Source organism: Xiphophorus couchianus, chromosome 17, assembly GCF_001444195.1.
Source record: "Xiphophorus couchianus chromosome 17, X_couchianus-1.0, whole genome shotgun sequence".
Classification (NCBI taxonomy): domain Eukaryota; kingdom Metazoa; phylum Chordata; class Actinopteri; order Cyprinodontiformes; family Poeciliidae; genus Xiphophorus; species Xiphophorus couchianus.
This window is the reverse complement of record NC_040244.1, coordinates 9458760-9478933: the sequence shown is the minus strand read 5'-3', so window position 1 is coordinate 9478933 and position 20174 is coordinate 9458760. Positions and strand designations below refer to the sequence as shown.

At 37.0% G+C, this 20174-nt stretch overlaps 1 protein-coding gene across 2 annotated transcripts; it reads left to right on the top strand.

Moving 5' to 3' along the window:
• The first annotated feature begins 169 nt into the window (after positions 1–169).
• Positions 170–12561, top strand: tnnt2e (troponin T2e, cardiac). Of its 2 annotated transcripts, XM_028044428.1 has the most exons (17): positions 170–302; positions 3603–3703; positions 3801–3808; positions 4637–4660; positions 5189–5212; positions 6666–6680; positions 7167–7187; positions 7888–7908; positions 8362–8383; positions 8487–8547; positions 8732–8848; positions 8970–9047; positions 9857–9967; positions 10059–10171; positions 10280–10370; positions 11733–11770; positions 12430–12561. In XM_028044428.1, the coding sequence occupies exons 2-17, from the start codon at positions 3618–3620 to the stop codon at positions 12467–12469; spliced, it is 870 nt and encodes a 289-aa protein (XP_027900229.1). In that variant the 5' UTR covers positions 170–302; positions 3603–3617; the 3' UTR covers positions 12470–12561. The 2 variants fall into 2 exon arrangements, with proteins under 2 accessions (XP_027900229.1, XP_027900230.1); XM_028044429.1 differs by lacking the exon at positions 6666–6680 and having other exon boundaries at positions 12430–12559.
• The last annotated feature ends 7613 nt before the right edge of the window (positions 12562–20174 follow it).

Below are 20174 nucleotides of genomic sequence, written 5' to 3'. Positions count from 1 at the left end.
TACAATTCTCCACCCTCCCTTCCTCCTCCTTTTGCCCCCCGGTGCAATTCATGACCAGCATGTGAAGGCTGTATTTAGGTCCAGGTACGTCTCATCTGACTTTGTGTCTCCAACAATAGAAGGGACCGTCCCAACCAGTCATAGCAAAGACATGCGGTCACAAGACCCCCTGGGCTGTTTTAAGTTGTGCCGTTTGGCTGGAAGAGAGGATGACCGAGTTTGTATTTGGTTGGATGTAGAAGAGGAAGAACAACACTTGCCCTAAATCCCATCGCTTCTTCAGGGGACGCATAGCGTAAGAGGTAAGAGTGGCCTTGACCTCAGGGACAACTAAATGAACATGATCGTAAAAGAGAACTTAAAAGACAGCTTTCGGCGTGGTTTTAAACATGAAAGACATTGGTGTAATATCTGATATTGACATGATGTACCAAGTGATTTTACATGCAGTATTAAAAAGCCAGAAATGGAGATATAACTATATCCAACGTGGCCTAAGTTGGCTTTAGGGGGAACTTTCTTCCTGCTTTTTGTTCAGAGTTCTGCATACGAGTATGAAGAAGGTGCTAAGCTCGCCCCTGAGACCGCTGTGTTGGTGGCATGCTTTGCAGGCTTTGACTTAATGCTCCTTAACGCTGAAAGCAGCACCAGCAACATTCCCGCCACCGTCAGTTGGTGTGCTGTTCCACAGTTCCACGCTTTCATGTGTCCCACTCTGATGCATTATAAAGCATCTTCTGTTTTTCCGTATCCCACTGCTTTTTCCCCTCACTTCCTCGACCTTTGACTTCCCCCACACTAATCTCTACCGGCCCCCTATCAAATACCACAGTGTTTGACTTTGAGAAACTAAATGGTGAGAAACACCAAGTCTCGAGAAGAAATACCCAATTAGATTCAAATGTGCGTTTAGACCTTCAACGTTCAAACTTTCAAAGTATTAGAAGAAATCTGGCTCGTTTCAAAGTCGAGATCCGCTTCTCCTCGGCTCTATTGTTGTAAAAATGTCCTCTCTCCCCATTACTGGCAGCTGGAAGTCGAACCTGCAGCAACATAAATAGCCCTCTGAATGTTTGGACGCGGCCCACTGATTTACTGGAGTACAGACGAGGTGAGCCAGAGCCATTGTCTGGAGGTGCTGCTCCGCACCTGTTCAAGAGCTCGTCCTATTATTCTTAAAAATAGACCCTCGCTCTCCCCTTCGCTCTTCAGCCATTCTGACATTGGATTTTATGATCGTGTGATTTATAAGCCTGTAGGGGAAAAAAAATAGGAAAAAAAAAAACTCTGAAGGAAGTGTTGTGTGCAATCAAATCTTGACATCTAATCCAATGACATAGCACTCTGATGCAGTCTGCTCCAGTTCACCTTGATCTCCAGCAGTCAGAGGTCACTGCTGTGCTTGGATCAATGTTTGAAGCACCTCTGCTAAAAAGTAACATAGAGGCTGTATATAAAACAGAGCGGTTAGAGGTAGGACAAGGTGGAAGTTGTGAAAAGCACATTGATTTATAAAGTTCATTTTCTTTTACCTTTCAGGACTTCACGACCTCTGGTCATTCTTAAATCTTGGTCCGAATTCACAATTGGACCCAAATTGTGACTGACTTGATTTGTTTATACAGTCACTTTACCGTAGCCGTAGAGGAGCAGCAAATAGCCCGACTATTTAACCAGCTAATGTTAGCGTACTTTAGTTATGATATAACGAGAAGAATGAGGAAAAAAGTGTACAATATTATGCATGCTAGGCAAAAAAAATAAATGCAAATGTTTTGTGAAAAAATAGTTTATTCAATAGCAGGGAACTGTTCATCTTTTCCTCTATAATCAACATTATATAGAGTGAACATTTACTCATTTTGTCACTTTTAAAGTCTCAAACTTCATTGTTTTGCTAAATTGTGAAGGGGGGGGGGGCTCATCCATGTTTTCCAAATCTACGGAAACTCACTCCGTTGGGGAAAAACCCCTCAAAAAACATGCATCTCATTGTTAAGGCTTTCTCATAATTATAAGATACAAATTGTGTTTTTTATTGGAGTGGTGGAAATCGGTTTCATTTAGCATGTAGTCCTTGTTAAGGTGATGCATCCAAATGAAAGACCAGTATGACCAATTCATTTTTTTTAAATTACCTTATTAGTAAATTTATAAGTTGAAACATCTTCGCCTACATACAAATCTAGCATAGCTGGTTGGAGTTGATGGAAGGAGGTAAATACAAGACAATCCTGTAAGGTGCTGCAAAAAAACATTAAGCCGGTTTGAGGTTCACCTACAGAACATGTAGGCAACAAAATAAAATTACTATTGTCAACTTTTATTGTTCTTGAGCTATTTTGTAAAGAAGAGAAAAACTTTAGCCTCTACTTTTCATGCATTCCTTAAATCGTGATTTAAACCCCTAGTCTAATAATCAATGTGCACTTCCTGTTCGATTTGATGACAGGAGATCTGAAAACTAGGTGCATCCCTTGCAACAAACTGCTTCAAAGCAGTCTCTGCTACCTGATCAACCAGTGTGAGGATTTAAAAAAACACACACACACACATCTCGTCTTCAGATGCGTCAGTGGGTCATTAAAAAATTCATGATTTCCCTGCAGTTTGAGCGCAACTCAGGCCTCCGTCGGCTGCCTGCAGCCTTGATCAGCGCCAAGAGGAAATGACTGCGGATTAGGCCTGGAGCTGTTTAACACCCTGGGCCTCAGCCTGCAGAATCATTTCTCCTTCTACTACTGTTCCAACTTCACAGCCCTACCGCCAAGATATTTTCTCTCTCTCTCTCTCTTTTTCCCGTTGTTTTTATTGTTTGCACAAATAATAAAAGGCTCCGAACGCTGGGGAAGAAATGAGCCATCTGTCGAGGGCTTGTTGTAACATTAGAGTGATTAAAAACAGGGAACCAGGTAAATAATCACAGCAGGAAAACATCTGAGAAATGAGCTTATTGTAACTAATCAGATTCGTGGAAAACTGAAGTCGTCTAACAAAAAAAAAAAACACAAAATGTGATAAATGTGAGCAGTTTCTATGAACACAGGGCGTTCGCACATCCTTAAAAAGTCTTGAATCAATGTCTCTAAAATGATGGCCTTGAAATGTCTTAAAATCATTCCAAAACATTTAAGTTGGCCTTAATTAATCACTAATAAAATTTTGTTGTGACAGGGCTAATTTCATCTTTTATATTCTATGTACTTTTTTTTCTAAAGAGACTTTTTCTGTCAGGCAAACATTTGAGTCATACTCGGACATCATCTGTGACTCGAGGTGGTCGACGCTACCGCTAACTAGCTGCTAACATACCCTTGCTAGCTGGCTAGCTAGCTAAATGCCATTTTGCGTTTTTATCATGGGTAAATGTAAATTTATCGTCAGTTTGCTGGACGGACGTTCATCTTTGCCACTATCTCCACCTCTCTTGCTAACCCGTACGATGCTGCGTTTAATCTGCGCAATAAAATCTTGGTTCTACTACTATATGAGATATACGACCTTTTTGTCGTCTTTAAAAATAAAAAGTTTTAAATCTGAGTTAGTGAAACCTGAAGAAACCCTGTAATATAATTGCTTGTTTTTCTTCTGTTTGATTAAAGAAACTATAAGCTAAAATGTCTGAGGAAGCAGCGGAGGACGTCGTCGAAGAAGAAGTTGTGGAGGAAGAAGTAATTGAAGAAGTTCTAGTGGAGGAGGCGGGGTAAGTAAAATCCACTTCTAAAGCTTTTTATCACAATAAAAAAACAACAATCAGATGCTCTCTGATCATTTCAAATCTGTGCCTAATTTCTTTTCAGGGAGGAAGGTAAGTGACGACTTCTGAAGTGGTTTGATGCTTCTTTTTTGTTAAAAAAGAAAAAAAAAAAAGAACTCGTCACTTCTAGCCTCCATTCTTAGACGCGGCTGACCTGATTATGTCAGCTCAGGTGGAAGACGAAGCAACGGGAAGGCGAAGGCTTCACGTGTGCAGCCTCTTTGTTGGAGTTACATGCCTGCTGTCAGCGAGGAAAAGCACAGACAGCAGGATTCAGAGTGCTAACACCTCGCCTGTCAAGCGCAGTGATGGGTGCATGCTTTTAAAGTGTGGAAAATTAACAACTAATTTATTTTAGGCGAGTTTTTTTTTTTTTTTTTTTTTTGCACATCTTTCCAAAGAAATGTGCGTGTACTTTTTCCAAGTCTATCCTACACGACGGCACAGAGCTGCTTTACCGTCTGAGGCTACAAGGATCTATTGGGGCGCATTACAGACGGCTCCGTCGGTGATCTAAGCTCATCCCTCCGTGTTTGTACCTTTGCTCACGATAAATGTCCAGCACTGTTTTTTTATGCATCCCAAGAGACGGTGATATGACAGTGTGCAGAGTGACCAGATTCCTGCTGGGAGCTGTTTGCCACTAATCCATATTTGGTTCATTCAGTCATAAAGGCTCAAAGAAAAGAGAAAAAAAGGGCTTTTTTTTTTTGTCTGTGAACGCAGCCTTTTCATTCTGCTCTGTGCTTGCCCCCTCGGGGTTGTATAATCTCAGCAAAGTGTGTTTGTGTGTGTGTTGCTGCAAGTCTTTTGTCATGTCTGCAATGGCAGAGCTTTGACTGTTTTTTTGTTTCTTTCTGTTTTTATTCTTGTTTTTAGAAGAAGCTCCACCTGGAGTAGAAGGTAATTCTCATCTTTTAAATACTTTGTGGTTTCGTCTCTCGTTTTTACAAACTGCAATAACATTTATGGCGACGACGGCTTCATTTGATATTATAACGGCCTAATTTATGGCCTTTACTTCTGCCGTTTGCAAATAACGCATGCAGAGCTGACTGAATGAAATCTGTGAGAAGCAGCCTCCACCTGCAGATTACTGTAAACGATGTTGTCTTTTCATAGCTGCTCATTCATTTTAGTCCCATTAGCCGTTTTGAGTCCAGTCATCAGTAATCACTGCTTTGTTTGGCTGCTCAGCCGCTGCCTGCAGTTAGGATCAGATGAATTTACTCTAAATGAGATATCCATTTGTTTGTGTCGCTGAATCCACTTAAGGGACATTTGCCGTCTATGTGCAGGAATAACGTTAAGACCAGGTTCATTTATTTCCACTTTTCACATCCTTTACTCTGATTGGAATCAGAGTAGTTATTATATAAAATGTCAAATTTTTTTTTTATCTAATGTTTGTGTTACATCTTTTTTCCTCAGAGCCCCCTATCTCCACTACTGAAGGTAAAACAAAAACCCTCTTTTTACTTTTTTCCCCCCCATGAACTGCACACAGAGCCAGCCAAAACTATAAGCAGTTACTTGAAGACCTCCACACCACAGGGGGCCCTCAAGAGCACTTGAATTTCTACACAAATAATCTCAAAACTTTTGATTTGTAATCTATTATAAGAAGAATGAGCTGATTTCTAAAATCGCTTTGAGATTTTCTGGAATGCAAAAAAAAATAAAATAAATCATGTATCAGATTTGATGGATGTGCCGGTTTTAATCTTCTTGTTCTTAAAAACAACAGGCTGTTATCTGAGCTGTTTACAAACAAACCTAGATAAATCCTTTCATGCATTTATGTCCACTCAGCCAAGCGAACAATACACAAACTGTGGATGGTCAAGCAAAATAAGATTAAATGGGCCCCCCAAAACTGAAATATCCTCTGGGCCCCATAAAACCTTTGGCCGGCCCTGTCTACAGATTAGAAGTTTTCTTGTCGGGATACTGGGAGCTCAGTCAGTCTAAAAACCTCAAATATTGGTAAAAAGTTTCAACCAACATGTCCTGAAATGTATAATAAGGCATGAAAGAGAAATCAATAAACCAAATTACATCAAATTAATGTGCTGAGAGTGCCAGAGATTTGTATAGGCACTACACATGTATAAACATTTTTATTTGGATGTTCTGTAGTTATTTTAGTCTGACCTCCCCAGACGTAAAACTCAAAGACCTGAATGGAGATTTGTTTTCTGCCTTTCACCTTAATTTTTGTGCGTTTGTAAGAAACTTCAGAGAATCTGTGCAGATTATGACAGTTTTTTCCCCCCAACTAATAACATTTATTACTGCAGTATATTTGTGTGCTCCTGCAAAAACAAAGATACATTTCTCTGTTATTAAAACCATTTCTCAAGAAAATTGTCCCATTCCATGTTTAATCTTTAAAGGACCAAAATCCACTCTGCTTCCATAATTCCAAAATTATTCTTATTACACCGACTCAATATTGTGATGTTTACCCCAATATAACTAAACAATCAACGTCATGAAAAAGGAACTGAAACCTTTAAAGTGAGAAAAACATTTATTTATTAACTTTTGTGTTTATTTATTCCGCGCCGGTCGAGGCTACAGTCTTTAATCAGCAGCACCATCTGGACTGAGCGGATGGGGAACAATTCATCAATGCTGGTAAAGGTCAGGAAGATAAACAAGGCAACTTTTTAACACCTGAGAGGACAAAACCCCTTATAAAGGGGTGGCAGTGTCATGATCTGGGGCTGTTTTACTGCATCTAGCTTCCTTTATCCTTATGTGAAACTTGAATTTAATATCTTGTTATTTTCTTGAATCCCAACGTAGTAGAAATCATTTTCTAAGCTACCTGACTTGAGCTGAGCCACTTTTATTGATGATGTGTTTTCCATTTCATGCTGTCTCCTCCGATTACGTTACAAAGAGCCTGCAGAAGAAGGTACTTTGAAATTGTGTTGTGCAGACTGGCAATGTTGTTGTTTTTTTTCTTCTTTCTGTTGTGCAGTTTGGACAAAAATACATTAAGAGCTGAGCTGCTTGTTGATATCTCAAATACTAATTTTCCAATCTTCTCTATGTTGTGCTATGGAAGGATTTACTCGTAATGCAAATAGCTTGTTATTTTCCACTCTTGGCTTCAGATTTATTCTGATAACACACTTTAATAGAAGAGCTGCCTTCCTTTATCCGAAAAAAACACAAACAAAAAACAATTTTTGTGCCTTGAAACCCTGGTGTGACATGGCATACAGAATGAGTTCAGGCTTTCTATTTCACCCTCTGACATGCAAGAAAGGTTTCCACATCAGAATATATAAAGTAAATATCAGACCTCGGTAATGCAGGGTTTGGAAGTAATAAAAGGAAATCCATTCATATTCTGCCTGTTGATGCTATAACATTTCCCTCTGTCCTTTCTTGTTAGAGGCTCCAGCTGCGGATGAAGGTACATTTACAATATTATAAACTCTAAAAAGCACGCTGTCAAATGAACCGGTTTTAACAATCTACTCTTAATGGTGGCTGTTCTGGGACTTGCTGTTTAACTTTATGGGTGGAAAATATATTTGCTATTAAGGATCACTGATGGTGTTTTATGTATGAGATTTTACAATTGAGTAGATTAATAAGAACTTATAATAATGTCACATAATTTTACATTTTTTCCAAGTGTATGTGATTTTACCTAAACGGAAAAAAAAAATCTGGCTTTAAATTTAAACTCCTCAGATGTGGGAGGACATTTTAAAAATAATGTTATATACTTTGTATTTTCTAGTAAAGAGTGCAAAAGTATTTCTACCAATTTTTACTTTAAGAGAAATAACTCTTGGAGACCAGTTATGTTTATAGTCACATAATTATATAAAAAATAAGCATAATTTTTGGTTCATATTGGTTAACTTTGCTAATTATTTTACTTTCCCACATTGGAGTATAAAAACCTGCTATCTAGTGTCATGATTGGGGTCCGTGATGGCCTACATGTTGCACTAATTATAATTAGGACTGTAATTTTTAAAAAATCATGCGGAAACTTTGAAGAAAATGTCAGAAATATTTCTAGTCGTTCACAGAGGGACACCAAAAATCCCTCTGTGTTTTGCGTTTTGACACACTTACTTTTCCTCTGTTCTTTCCTTTAGAGCATCCAGCTGCAGATGAAGGTATGAAGTATGACCAACGAATTCTCCCATTACATAACTGCAAATTCACACTGTTAAAAAACACAAATTATTAAAAAGATTAACACTGCTGCGCATTATTAAATTAATTGAACTTTTAATTAGCCCTTTAATTAAGGGCTAGATTGAGTTTTGGTAGCAAAACTCACGTCATGACAGCTGAGCAGTGTATTTACATGAGAGTGTATGAAGCAAGAGATTAGAAAGAAAAGGAACAATGATGCATAAATTAACCATTTTTACCCATTTATATCATTTATAAACCAATTTATTTTGCATGGTATATGGGCCTTTTATTATTGACTCTAAATAATGAGTACTATCAAAGAATAATGTGTTAGCATGTTATGCTAATGCATAAGCAGCAATTAATTCTCAGTAAATCTGTTAAAAAATTAACAGAACAGATACTTTTTTCTTTTTCTGCTATAACAGACGAGTCCAGGCCCAAACCAAAGTAAGTTTTTACCACCTTCCTAAATCTAATTAATCAGTGCACAAATTATTATTATTATTATTATTATTATTATTATTATTCTAACAGATGTGTTCCTTTGCAGGGCGTTCGCTCCGCCGATCGCCGTTCCTAAGATACCGGAGGGGGAAAAAGTTGACTTTGATGTGAGTCAAACTGTCTAAGGTTGGAAAAAATATAAGCATCTGGTGAATGTTGCTGATGTTTAAAGCCTAAGTTTTAGGGCGTAAGCTACCCAAGTGTCAATGAAGTTGTATCAGGAGTGGACGTTTTGAGTGGAGGCCCATTTGAGTGTGTGTGTGTGTGTGTGTGTGTGTGACCTCCTTGTAGGACATCCACAGGAAGCGTCAGGAGAAAGATCTGTCTGAGCTGCAGTCTCTGATCGAGGCCCACTTTATCCAGAGAAAGAAGGACGAGGAGGAGCTCATCGCTCTTGTTAACAGGATTGTAAGTCTTCCATGAAGGCACAGACCACTGCCAAAGTGATGTACCACCCAGCAAACAATTACGTTTTGTTTGTACGCACGCACGCATGTGTGTGTGTGTGTGTGTGGGTGTGGATGATTAGGAGAAGCGTCGTGCTGAGAGGGCTGAACAGCAGAGGATCCGCACCGAGCAGGAGAAAGAGAGGCAGAATCGTTTGGTTGTGAGTACCTTTTGAAGCTGCGGTTAAAGTGATTTTTGTAAGCGGGAGAGGAATCTCAAATTGGTCCAAAGTTACTCATAGAAAGTTCTGGATGGAACCAAAGAAAACCTGGCGTTTTACACCACCTTTAATCTGCAGGAGGAAATCGATTGTTGTTAGAGACGAGTCTGAATAATCAGGTGACTTCTAGACTGGTAAAACAAAATTCCCCTTTCACTTGTACTACAAAATAAATAAATAAATAAATAAATAAAAGCTATGTATTTTTCCTTGCATTGGTCTGTATCATAAATTGTCAATGAAATACCTTGAAGTTTGTGGTTGCAACACAAAAAGGGTGGAAATGTTGAACCTCAAAAGGCATGAGCATGTTTGTTAGGAAAAGTATCAGCATGGTATTTCAATGCGTCGTGCTCATTGACACGCTTTTAATTTAAATTCCTTCATGTTTTTTTCAAATTGAACAATGTTTCTGCCTGTTGGTATTTTATGTGTGAAATGCTCAATTTTTGGCTACTGTCTCTTTAAGACTAGCTTGCCCTTGACAAACGTGCCACAGTGCAGGTGATTCTTGTTATGTGGTCAAGGATTTGTTTAACACATTGAGAGAAGGAAAACAGATTTTTTTTTAATACATAGTCAGATTTTTTACAAAAAAACAAAAACGTCTTTGTCATTGTAGCTTAGATTTTTCTGTTTGTTTTTCTTTTACTTAGTCCTGGGCTTTTTTAGATGAAAAAAGCAGGTTTGTAGTACAGTACAGTCAACAGGTGTATAGATGGCGGATTTTTGCACTATTTGCTTCACAGGAAGAAAAAGAGAGGAAGGAACAAGAGGAGGCTCGTAAGAAGCAAGATGAGGATGCAAAGAAGAAAAAGGCCCTGACTAACATGACTCAACAATATGGTGGCCAGCAAAGGGTCGGTCACCGTTCAGGATTTTGTTTTATTTTAATCTAATAATTTTAAAAAAAATCAAAATCAACATCCTGCACCTTTTTTGATTTTGCAGCAAGATGGAAGGAAGGGAGCAAAGAAGCAAACAGAGAGGGAAAAGAAGAGAAAGATTCTGGCAGAGCGGAGGAAACCGCTCAACGTTGACCATCTGAACGAGGACAAGCTGAAGTGAGTCTGAGGCAGGACATCGGTTCATTAATCAAAAGCCATCTGTCGTGTGAGTTTGTAGCAGGTTTTGGTTTTCAGCCGCTGATTTTTCTGCCTTATGCTTAAAAGGGAGAAGGCCGGTGATCTGTGGCAGTGGCTGATGATGCTGGAAGCGGAGAAATTCGACTACACCGAGAAGCTCAAGAGACAGAAATATGACGTGAGTACTGACCTGAAAACCTAAAGTAAATAACACATTATGTTTAAGTTTAAGTATAAATACTCAGTGCCTAAGTAGCTAGCATCAGAGAAGTAGATGTGTTGATTAAACAATGTTATTATTGGTTAATACAGCAAAGATTGTTTGCTAAATAATCAATTACATACAGAAGAACATAATATATTTTCCATCTGCGGGGCTTTTATTGTCCCACAGATGGAAATACTATTAATAATATTAGTAATATTGCATGTGATATTTTTATATAATCAACTTTTGGTTTTGACATTATCTGTTGATTTGTGACAAAATCAACATATACCACAAATTTTTCCAGTAGTTCACATTGTACCTCTTTGCAAACGCTTTTCCTTTGCATTAACATTTTTCCAACAAATTTACTTGACTCTAGTTTAAATGCCTACACTAGACTTTCTGAGCCAAAGTAAATAGTCTTTCTCATGATTAATAAATTTGTCTGTGTTCCAACCATGACATTAGCGTTAGTGCTAATTATGCTAACGGTGTTAAAGCCGATGGGCATATTTTTGAGACAGCTGCTCGAAAATCGGCAAAATGAACTGAATACATCAGTGGAACTGCAAGGTTCCTGTGTGACTGGTTCTGGTTATAATTAAGGTAACACTTCTGAAAATCCAGCAGAGGTCTAAAAAGCAATATTTAAGTTACAGAGTAAAGAACAAAATAATTTTTAAAATAGTTTTTGTTATTTAGCTACTTAGTGTTGGAATTGGGTCTTTAAACGGTTGTTAAAAGGTTCTCATTTAGATAAGTGGAGTGGATATGCATATGATGGTTAATGTTAGCATGAGCATAATTAGCTAAATATTGACATTGGTGAGGAGCACATAAGTATAATTTCTTTTTTTTTGGCCAAGCAGTTTATTTAAATCACTCTTAATGGAAATTCCTATTTTCCGAATACATATGCTAACAATATCAGCATTGCTGACTAATATCATAGATCTTTAAAGATACCCTTTATGCAAATATCATAGTTGCCATTTAACAAGTCACTTGCTTTTAATGTGTTTTTTATTCACCTTTTTATATCTTGAAGGCATGCTGTCTCTCTCGTTCACTTTGAGCTGAAATCATTTTGTCAGATGGCTCTTCATTCCTCAGCTGTAGCGGCATTTTGACAGCCAGTGATGATAAGCATTTCATTTCTGAGATCATGTTGCCTTTTCCTCTCTGATCTTTCTTGATGATCGAGCTCAGTCAGGAATTAGTTAGACGTCCATCAGTGAAACAAACAACGTCTCAGTTCTTCTTCAGCACCACCAGATTCCATCTAGCATTCGGTGTGACTTTAACTAGTCCGTTTGTCCTTCACAACAGATCAACTTGCTCCTGAATCGGGTTCAGGCCACCCAGAGGTAAGCAGTAGCCGTCTGTAAACTCACACACTCGTCTCTTGAAAAAACTAATTCTACGGGAGCATTTTTTAAATAGACTTAAAGCTTTAAAAAATAAAAACAAAGTTTGGGTTCTCTATTTAGAACAGTCATGGTCTGCCAGTGGCATCCTTTACTAATAGTCTGGTGTTTGCCCTTTCTTTTGACCTGGTCCAGCTCTCCCCTCCCATGACTCTCATGTAGCATGTAATACAGAGCTCCTAAATGCAAGATTAACATCATAAACCTATCAATTAACATCAGTAAAATAGAGCCAGTCTATTTTACTGGCTCTATTCCGCATTATATAATGCGGAATAGGCCGCATTATATAATGAAGAAATATTGCCCTCTTAAGAATTTCCTGGTTTGGTTTTTTTCATGCTGGAATGAATGAAGATTTAAATGCTAAATTTGAGTCATTTATTAGGGGGGAAAGCTGTTCCAAACTAACCTGGCCCTAGAATCTGTAAATAAGATTATTGGTAAGAATCTGCAAGGTTTGCCTTCATTCATTTTTATCCACGTTTGACAACTAAATTAATATATCAACTAAAGTTTTGTTTTTCTTTCATGTAATCCCTGAGTGTCAATGCTAACTGTGATGCTAATTTGTGCTAACATTTCTGTCTAATTTGCAGCGCCAAAGGAAGAGGCAAGGCCAAAGGCAGGGTGAGATAGACGGCCCCAACCAGACAAGACGCCGGAGCAGAAGTCTGCGTCGCAGCAAAAAACAAGTTGACAGAAATAAAGCACCATTTCTGGGTTTTAGAGGGTAGTGTGTTTTGTTGTATTTATTAAAAATCCTGAAAAAAACCTAGTTTAATTTCACCAACTGAATATATGTCAAAATAAATGGTTGTTGTTTTTTTTCCATTGTGAGATTGTTGCTGCAATAAAATATATATTTCAGGATTTGTACCAACAATTACCCAAGGATGCTAGTAAAGGTCTGATGAAACAGGTGAGATTTTAGCAAGATTTACTCAAAATATAGCAAGTGTACTTGGGAACACTTTCAGCTACGTTCACACAGCAAATCTTGATGACAAATATGTGGGGGTTTTTGGAGGCTGGGGGGTTAAAATGAAATTGGGCCGCATATATTATTTTTGCATACATACATACATACACACATGTATGTACTATGTCACTTCAACTCAGGTGGTAATACAAAGAACTCGAGCACAAACTGACCTAACGAACATGACGAGGTACATTTCCATAGTGGCTGATCAGGCCACTGCTGACACACAGAGGACAAATAACTAAAATACAAACAAATACTGGTCAAAATAATTTCTAAGTAATTTTTAGTTAAAAAAAATACTATTAGAACAGAACTAGCTGCACAAAATAGAAGGAAAACTAAAACAAATTTCCCCTCCCCTTGCAAAAATGGTATAACCTGCCGAGGCTGTTCCAGCAGGTCAAATGACGTCATTTTTAACACTGAATTTTCAATGTTCTACTCAACGTCACACTACAATGTCATTTTACCTCCTTCTTGAGAAGATTATTGCATCGTTTTTGACATACTATATGATGTCATGTTGCATCGATTTGAGGTAAGACTATATAGTATAATTTTTGACATTACTCTATGCTATGTGTCAGTTTACCTCGTTTTTGAGGTAAGACTATACCGTGTCTTTTTCCCTAGTTTTCGACATCATACTATGTGTTATTTTACCTAATTTTTGAGGTTAGAATATAGTATGTGGGCTGCACAGTTGCCTTGCAGCAAAAAGGTCCTGGGTTCGATTCCCGGCTCGGGGTATTTCTGCACGGAGTTTGCAGGTTCTCCCTGTGCATGCATGGGTTCTCTCCGGGTAATCCAGCTTCCTCCCACAGTCCAAAAACACGAAAAACATGACTGTGAGGTTAATTGGTCTCTCTAAATTCTCCCTAGGTGTGTGTGTGTGTGTGTGTGTGTGCATGATTGTTTGTACTGTCTGTTTCTGTGTTGCCCTGTGACAGACTTGCGACCTGTTCAGGGTGAACCCCGCCTCTCTCCTGGAACGTTAGCTGGAGATAGGCGCCAGCCCCCCCTCTTAACCCCACTAGGGACAAGGGTGTTAGAAAATGGATGGAATGTATTGTGTCTTTTTATCTCGTTTTTGACATTGTACTATACTATGTCATTTGACCTCCTTTTGATATCGTCATTTTACCTCATGTATGACATCATATTACGTGTCATTTTGCATCTATTTTGACATCATCCTATATGATGTAATTTTGCTTCAATTTGAGGTAAAACAATACTGTCATTTGACCTCGTTTTTAACATCATACTTTTTACCTAATTTTTGACATCATACTATATTATGTCTTTTTACCTCATTTTGGAGGTAAGACTATAGTATGTCTTTTTACCTCTTTTTACATCATACATGTCATTTCACCTCGTTTTTGAGGTAAGACTTTAGTATGTGTCTTTTTGCCTCGATTCTGATGTCATACTATACTATGTGTCATTTAACCTCATTGTCAAGGTAAGATTTCTTTCTTTCTACCTCATTTTTGAGGTTTCGTGTATGTATATTTTGACATCATACTATACGGTCATTTTACCTCATTTTTGAAATTATACTACACTATGTGTAATTTTACCTCATTTTTGACATTGTACTATACTATGTTATTTCACATCGTTTTCAAGGTAAGACAGTATGTGCCTTTTTACATCATTTTCAAGGTAAGAGTGTATAGTATGTGCATTTTTGTCATTTTTGACATCATACTATACAGTGTCATTTTACCTCGTTTGTCATTTTTCAGACATTTTCGACATCATAGCATGCTATGTCACTTTTTCGATATTTTCTACGTCATAGTATACTATGTCATTTTTTTGACATTTTGGACGTCATAGCATGTCTTTTTATTGACGTTTTCAACGTCATAGTATAGAATGTCATTTCTTTGACATTTTCGACGTCATAGTATCCTATGTCTTTTTTTTTTGGATATTTTTGACGTCATAGTATACTATGTCATTTTCTTGACATTTTTGACGTCATAGTATATGTCATTTTTTGGACATTTTCGACGTCATAGAATCCTATGTCATTTTTTGGACATTTTAGACGTCATAGTATATATGTCATTTTTTGGACATTTTCGACGTCATAGTATATATGTCATTTTTTGGACATTTTCGACGTCATAGTATATATGTCATTTTTTGGACATTTTCGACGTCATAGTATATATGTCATTTTTTGGACATTTTCGACGTCATAGCATCTATGTCATTTTTTGGATATTTTCGACGTCATATACTATGTCATTTGTGACGTCGAAAATTTTGGACATTTTCGACGTCATAGTATAGCATGTCATTTTTTCGACGTCATAGTATAGCATGTCGTTTTTTCGACGTCATAGTATAGCATGTCGTTTTTTCGACATTTCGACGTCATAGTATAGCATGTCGTTTTTTCGACGTCATAGTATAGCATGTCGTTTTTTCGACGTCATAGTATAGCATGTCGTTTTTTCGACATTTCGACGTCATAGTATAGCATGTCGTTTTTTCGACGTCATAGTATAGCATGTCGATATTTTTTACATTTTCGACGTCATAGTATAGCATGTCGTTTTTTCGACATTTCAACGTCATAGTATATAGCATGTCGTTTTTTCGACATTTCGACGTCATAGTATAGCATGTCGTTTTTTCGACGTCATAGTATAGCATGTCGATATTTTTTACATTTTCGACGTCATAGTATAGCATGTCGATTGTTTTGACATTTTCGACGTCATAGTATACTATTATGTTTTTTTGACATTTTCGACGTCATAGTATAGAATGTCGTTTTTCCGACATTTTCGACGTCATAGTATAGCATGTCGTTTTTTCGACATTTCGACGTCATAGTATAGCATGTCGTTATTTCGACATGTTCAACGTCATAGTATAGCATGTCGTTTTTTGAACATTTTCGACGTCATAGTATAGCATGTCGTTTTTTGGACATTTTCGACGTCATAGTATAAGCATGTCGTTTTTTTGGACATTTTCGACATCATAGTATAGCATGTCGTGTTTTGGACATTTTCGACGTCATAGTATAGCATGTCGTTTTTTGGACATGTTCGACGTCATAGAATAGCATGTCGTGTTTTGGACATTTTCGACGTCATAGTATACCATGTCGTGTTTTTGGACATTTTCGACATCATAGTATAGCATGTCGTGTTTTGGACATTTTCGACGTCATAGTATAGCATGTCGTTTTTTTCGACATTTTCGACGTCATTGTATAGCATGTCGTTATTTGGACATTTTCGAAGTCATAGTATACTATTTCGTTTTTTTGACATTTTCGACGTCATAGTATAGCATGTCGTTTTTTCGACGTCATAGTATAGCATGTCGTTTTTTTGGACATTTACACCGTCATAGTATAGCATGTCGTTTTTTCGACGTCATAGTACACTATGATGTCATAGTACACTATGATGTCGTTTTTTTTAACATTTTCGACGTCATACTATATATAGCAGGTCATTTTTTCGACATTTTCGACGTCATAGTATATATAGCATGTCATTTTTTCGACATTTTCGACGTCATAGTATAGCATGTCGTTTTTTCGACGTCATAGTATAGCATGTCGTTTTTTCGACATTTCGACGTCATAGTATAGCATGTCGTTTTTTCGACGTCATAGTATAGCATGTCGATATTTTTTACATTTTCGACGTCATAGTATAGCATGTCGATTGTTTTGACATTTCCGACGTCATAGTATACTATTTCGTTTTTTTGACATTTTCGACGTCATAGTATAGCATGTTGATTTTTTTGACATTTTCGACGTCATAGTATAGCATGTCGTTTTTTCGACATTTCGACGTCATAGTATAGCACGTCGTTATTTGGACATTTTCGACGTCATAGTATAGCATGTCGTTTTTTCGACATTTCGACGTCATAGTATAGCATGTCGTTTTTCCGACATTTTCGACGTCATCGTGAGGAAAATGTTGTTTTTTGACATTTTCGATGTCATAGTATACTATTTCGTTTTTTTGACATTTTCGACGTCATAGTATAGCATGTCGTTTTTTGGACATTTTCGACGTCATAGTATAGCATGTCGTTTTTTCGACATTTCGACGTTATAGTATAGCATGTCGTTATTTCGACATGTTCGACGTCATAGTATTTTGGACATTTTCGACGTCATAGTATAGCATGTCGTTTTTTGGACATTTTCGACGTCATAGTATAGCATGTCGTTTTTTTTGGACATTTTCGACATCATAGTATAGCATGTCGTGTTTTGGACATTTTCGACGTCATAGTATACCATGTCGTTTTTTGGACATTTTCGACCTCATAGTATAGCATGTCGTTTTTTGGACATTTCGACGTCATAGTATAGCATGTCGTTTTTTCGACATTTCGACGTCATAGTGTAGCATGCCGTTATTTGGACATTTCAACGTCATAGTATAGCAAGTCGTTTTTTTCAACATTTTCGACGTCATAGTATAGCATGTCGTTTTTTTTTGGACATTTTCGACGTCATTGTATACTATTTCGTTTTTTTGACATTTTCGACGTCATAGTATAGCATGTCGTTTTTTGGACATTTTCGACGTCATAGTATAGCATGTCGTTTTTTCGACATTTCGACGTTATAGTATAGCATGTCGGTATTTCGACATGTTCGACGTCATAGTATTTTGGACATTTTCGACGTCATAGTATAGCATGTCGTTTTTTGGACATTTTCGACGTCATAGTATAGCATGTCGTTTTTTTTGGACATTTTCGACATCATAGTATACCATGTCGTTTTTTGGACATTTTCGACCTCATAGTATAGCATGTCGTTTTTTGGACATTTCGACGTCATAGTATAGCATGTCGTTTTTTCGACATTTTGACGTCATAGTATAGCATGTCGTTATTTGGACATTTTCGACGTCATAGTATACTATTTCGTTTTTTTGTGATTTTCGACGTCATAGTATAGCATGTCGTTTTTTCGACATTTTCGACGTCATAGTATAGAATGTTGTGTTTTTGGACATTTTCGACGTCATAGTATAGCATGTCGTTTTTTGGACATTTCGACGTCATAGTATAGCATGTCGTTTTTTCGACATTTCGACGTCATAGTATAGCATGTCGTTATTTGGACATTTTCGACGTCATAGTATACTATTTCGTTTTTTTGACATTTTCGACGTCATAGTATAGCATGTCGTTTTTTTCGACATTTTCGACGTCATAGTATAGTATGTCGTTTTTTTGACATTTTCGACGTTATACTATAGCATGTAGTTTTTTTGACATTTTCGACGTCATAGTATAGCATATCGTTTTTTCGACGTCATACTATAGCATGTCAATTTTTGGACATTTTCGACGTCATTTTTTTCTAGATTTTTGACGTCATAGTATAGCATGTCGATTTTTTCGACATTTTCAACGTCATAGTATAGCATGTCAATTTTTTCGACATTTTCGACGTCATAGTATAGCATGTCGTTTTTTTGGACATTTACACCGTCATAGTATAGCATGTCATTTTTTTGGGACATTTACACCGTCATAGTATAGCATGTCGTTTTTTCGACGTCATAGTACACTATGATGTCATAGTACACTATGATGTCGTTTTTTTAAACATTTTCGACGTCATACTATATATAGCAGGTCATTTTTTCGACATTTTCGACGTCATAGTATATATAGCAGGTCATTTTTTCGACATTTTCGACGTCATAGTATAACATGTCGTTTTTTCGACGTCATAGTATAGCATGTCGTTTTTTCGACATTTCGACGTCATAGTATAGCATCTCGTTTTTTCGACGTCATAGTATAGCATGTCGTTTTTTGGACATTTTGACGTCATAGTATAGCATGTCGTTTTTTCGACATTTCGACGTCATAGTATAGCATGTCGTTATTTGGACATTTTCGACGTCATAGTATACTATTTCGTTTTTTTGACATTTTCGACGTCATAGTATAGCATGTCGTTTTTTTCGACATTTTCGACGTCATAGTATAGTATGTCGTTTTTTTGACATTTTCGACGTTATACTATAGCATGTAGTTTTTTTGACATTTTCGACGTCATAGTATAGCATATCGTTTTTTCGACGTCATACTATAGCATGTCAATTTTTGGACATTTTCGACGTCATTTTTTTCTAGATTTTTGACGTCATAGTATAGCATGTCAATTTTTTCGACATTTTCGACGTCATAGTATAGCATGTCGTTTTTTTGGACATTTACACCGTCATAGTATAGCATGTCATTTTTTTGGGACATTTACACCGTCATAGTATAGCATGTCGTTTTTTTGGACATTTACACCGTCATAGTATAGCATGTCAATTTTTTCGACATTTTCGACGTCATAGTATAGCATGTCGTTTTTTTGGACATTTACACCGTCATAGTATAGCATGTCATTTTTTTGGGACATTTACACCGTCATAGTATAGCATGTCGTTTTTTCGACGTCATAGTACACTATGAAGTCATAGTACACTATGATGTCGTTTTTTTAAACATTTTCGACGTCATACTATATATAGCAGGTCATTTTTTCGACATTTTCGACGTCATAGTATATATAGCAGGTCATTTTTTCGACATTTTCGACGTCATAGTATAGCATGTCGTTTTTTCGACGTCATAGTATAGCATGTCGTTTTTTCGACATTTCGACGTCATAGTATAGCATCTCGTTTTTTCGACGTCATAGTATAGCATGTCGATATTTTTTATATTTTCGACGTCATAGTATAGCATGTCGATTGTTTTGACATTTCCGACGTCATAGTATAGAATGTCGTGTTTTTGGACATTTTTGACGTCATTGTATGCTATGTCATTTTGTTTTACATTTTCGACGTCATAGTATAGCATGTCGTTTTTTTCGACATTTCGACGTCATAGTATAGCATGTCGTTTTTTCGACGTCATGGTATAGCATGTCGATATTTTTTACATTTTCGACGTCATAGTATAGCATGTCGATTGTTTTGACATTTCCGACGTCATAGTATACTATTTCGTTTTTTTGACATTTTCGACGTCATAGTATAGCATGTCGTTTTTTGGACATTTTCGACGTCATAGTATAGCATGTCGTTTTTTGGACATTTCGACGTCATAGTATAGCATGTCGTTTTTTCGACATTTCGACGTCATAGTATAGCATGTCGTTATTTGGACATTTTCGACGTCATAGTATACTATTTCGTTTTTTTGACATTTTCGACGTCATAGTATAGCATGTCGTTTTTTTCGACATTTTCGACGTCATAGTATAGTATGTCGTTTTTTTGACATTTTCGACGTTATACTATAGCATGTAGTTTTTTTGACATTTTCGAC

Coding starts and splice junctions, on each gene's coding strand:
- tnnt2e (XM_028044428.1), top strand. CDS start 3,618: ATGTCTGAGGAAGCAGCGGAGGACGTCGTCGAAGAAGAAGTTGTGGAG. Junction 8,548..8,731: donor GGGAAAAAGTTGACTTTGAT/GTGAGTCAAACT, acceptor ACCTCCTTGTAG/GACATCCACAGGAAGCGTCA. Junction 9,968..10,058: donor AATATGGTGGCCAGCAAAGG/GTCGGTCACCGT, acceptor TTGATTTTGCAG/CAAGATGGAAGGAAGGGAGC.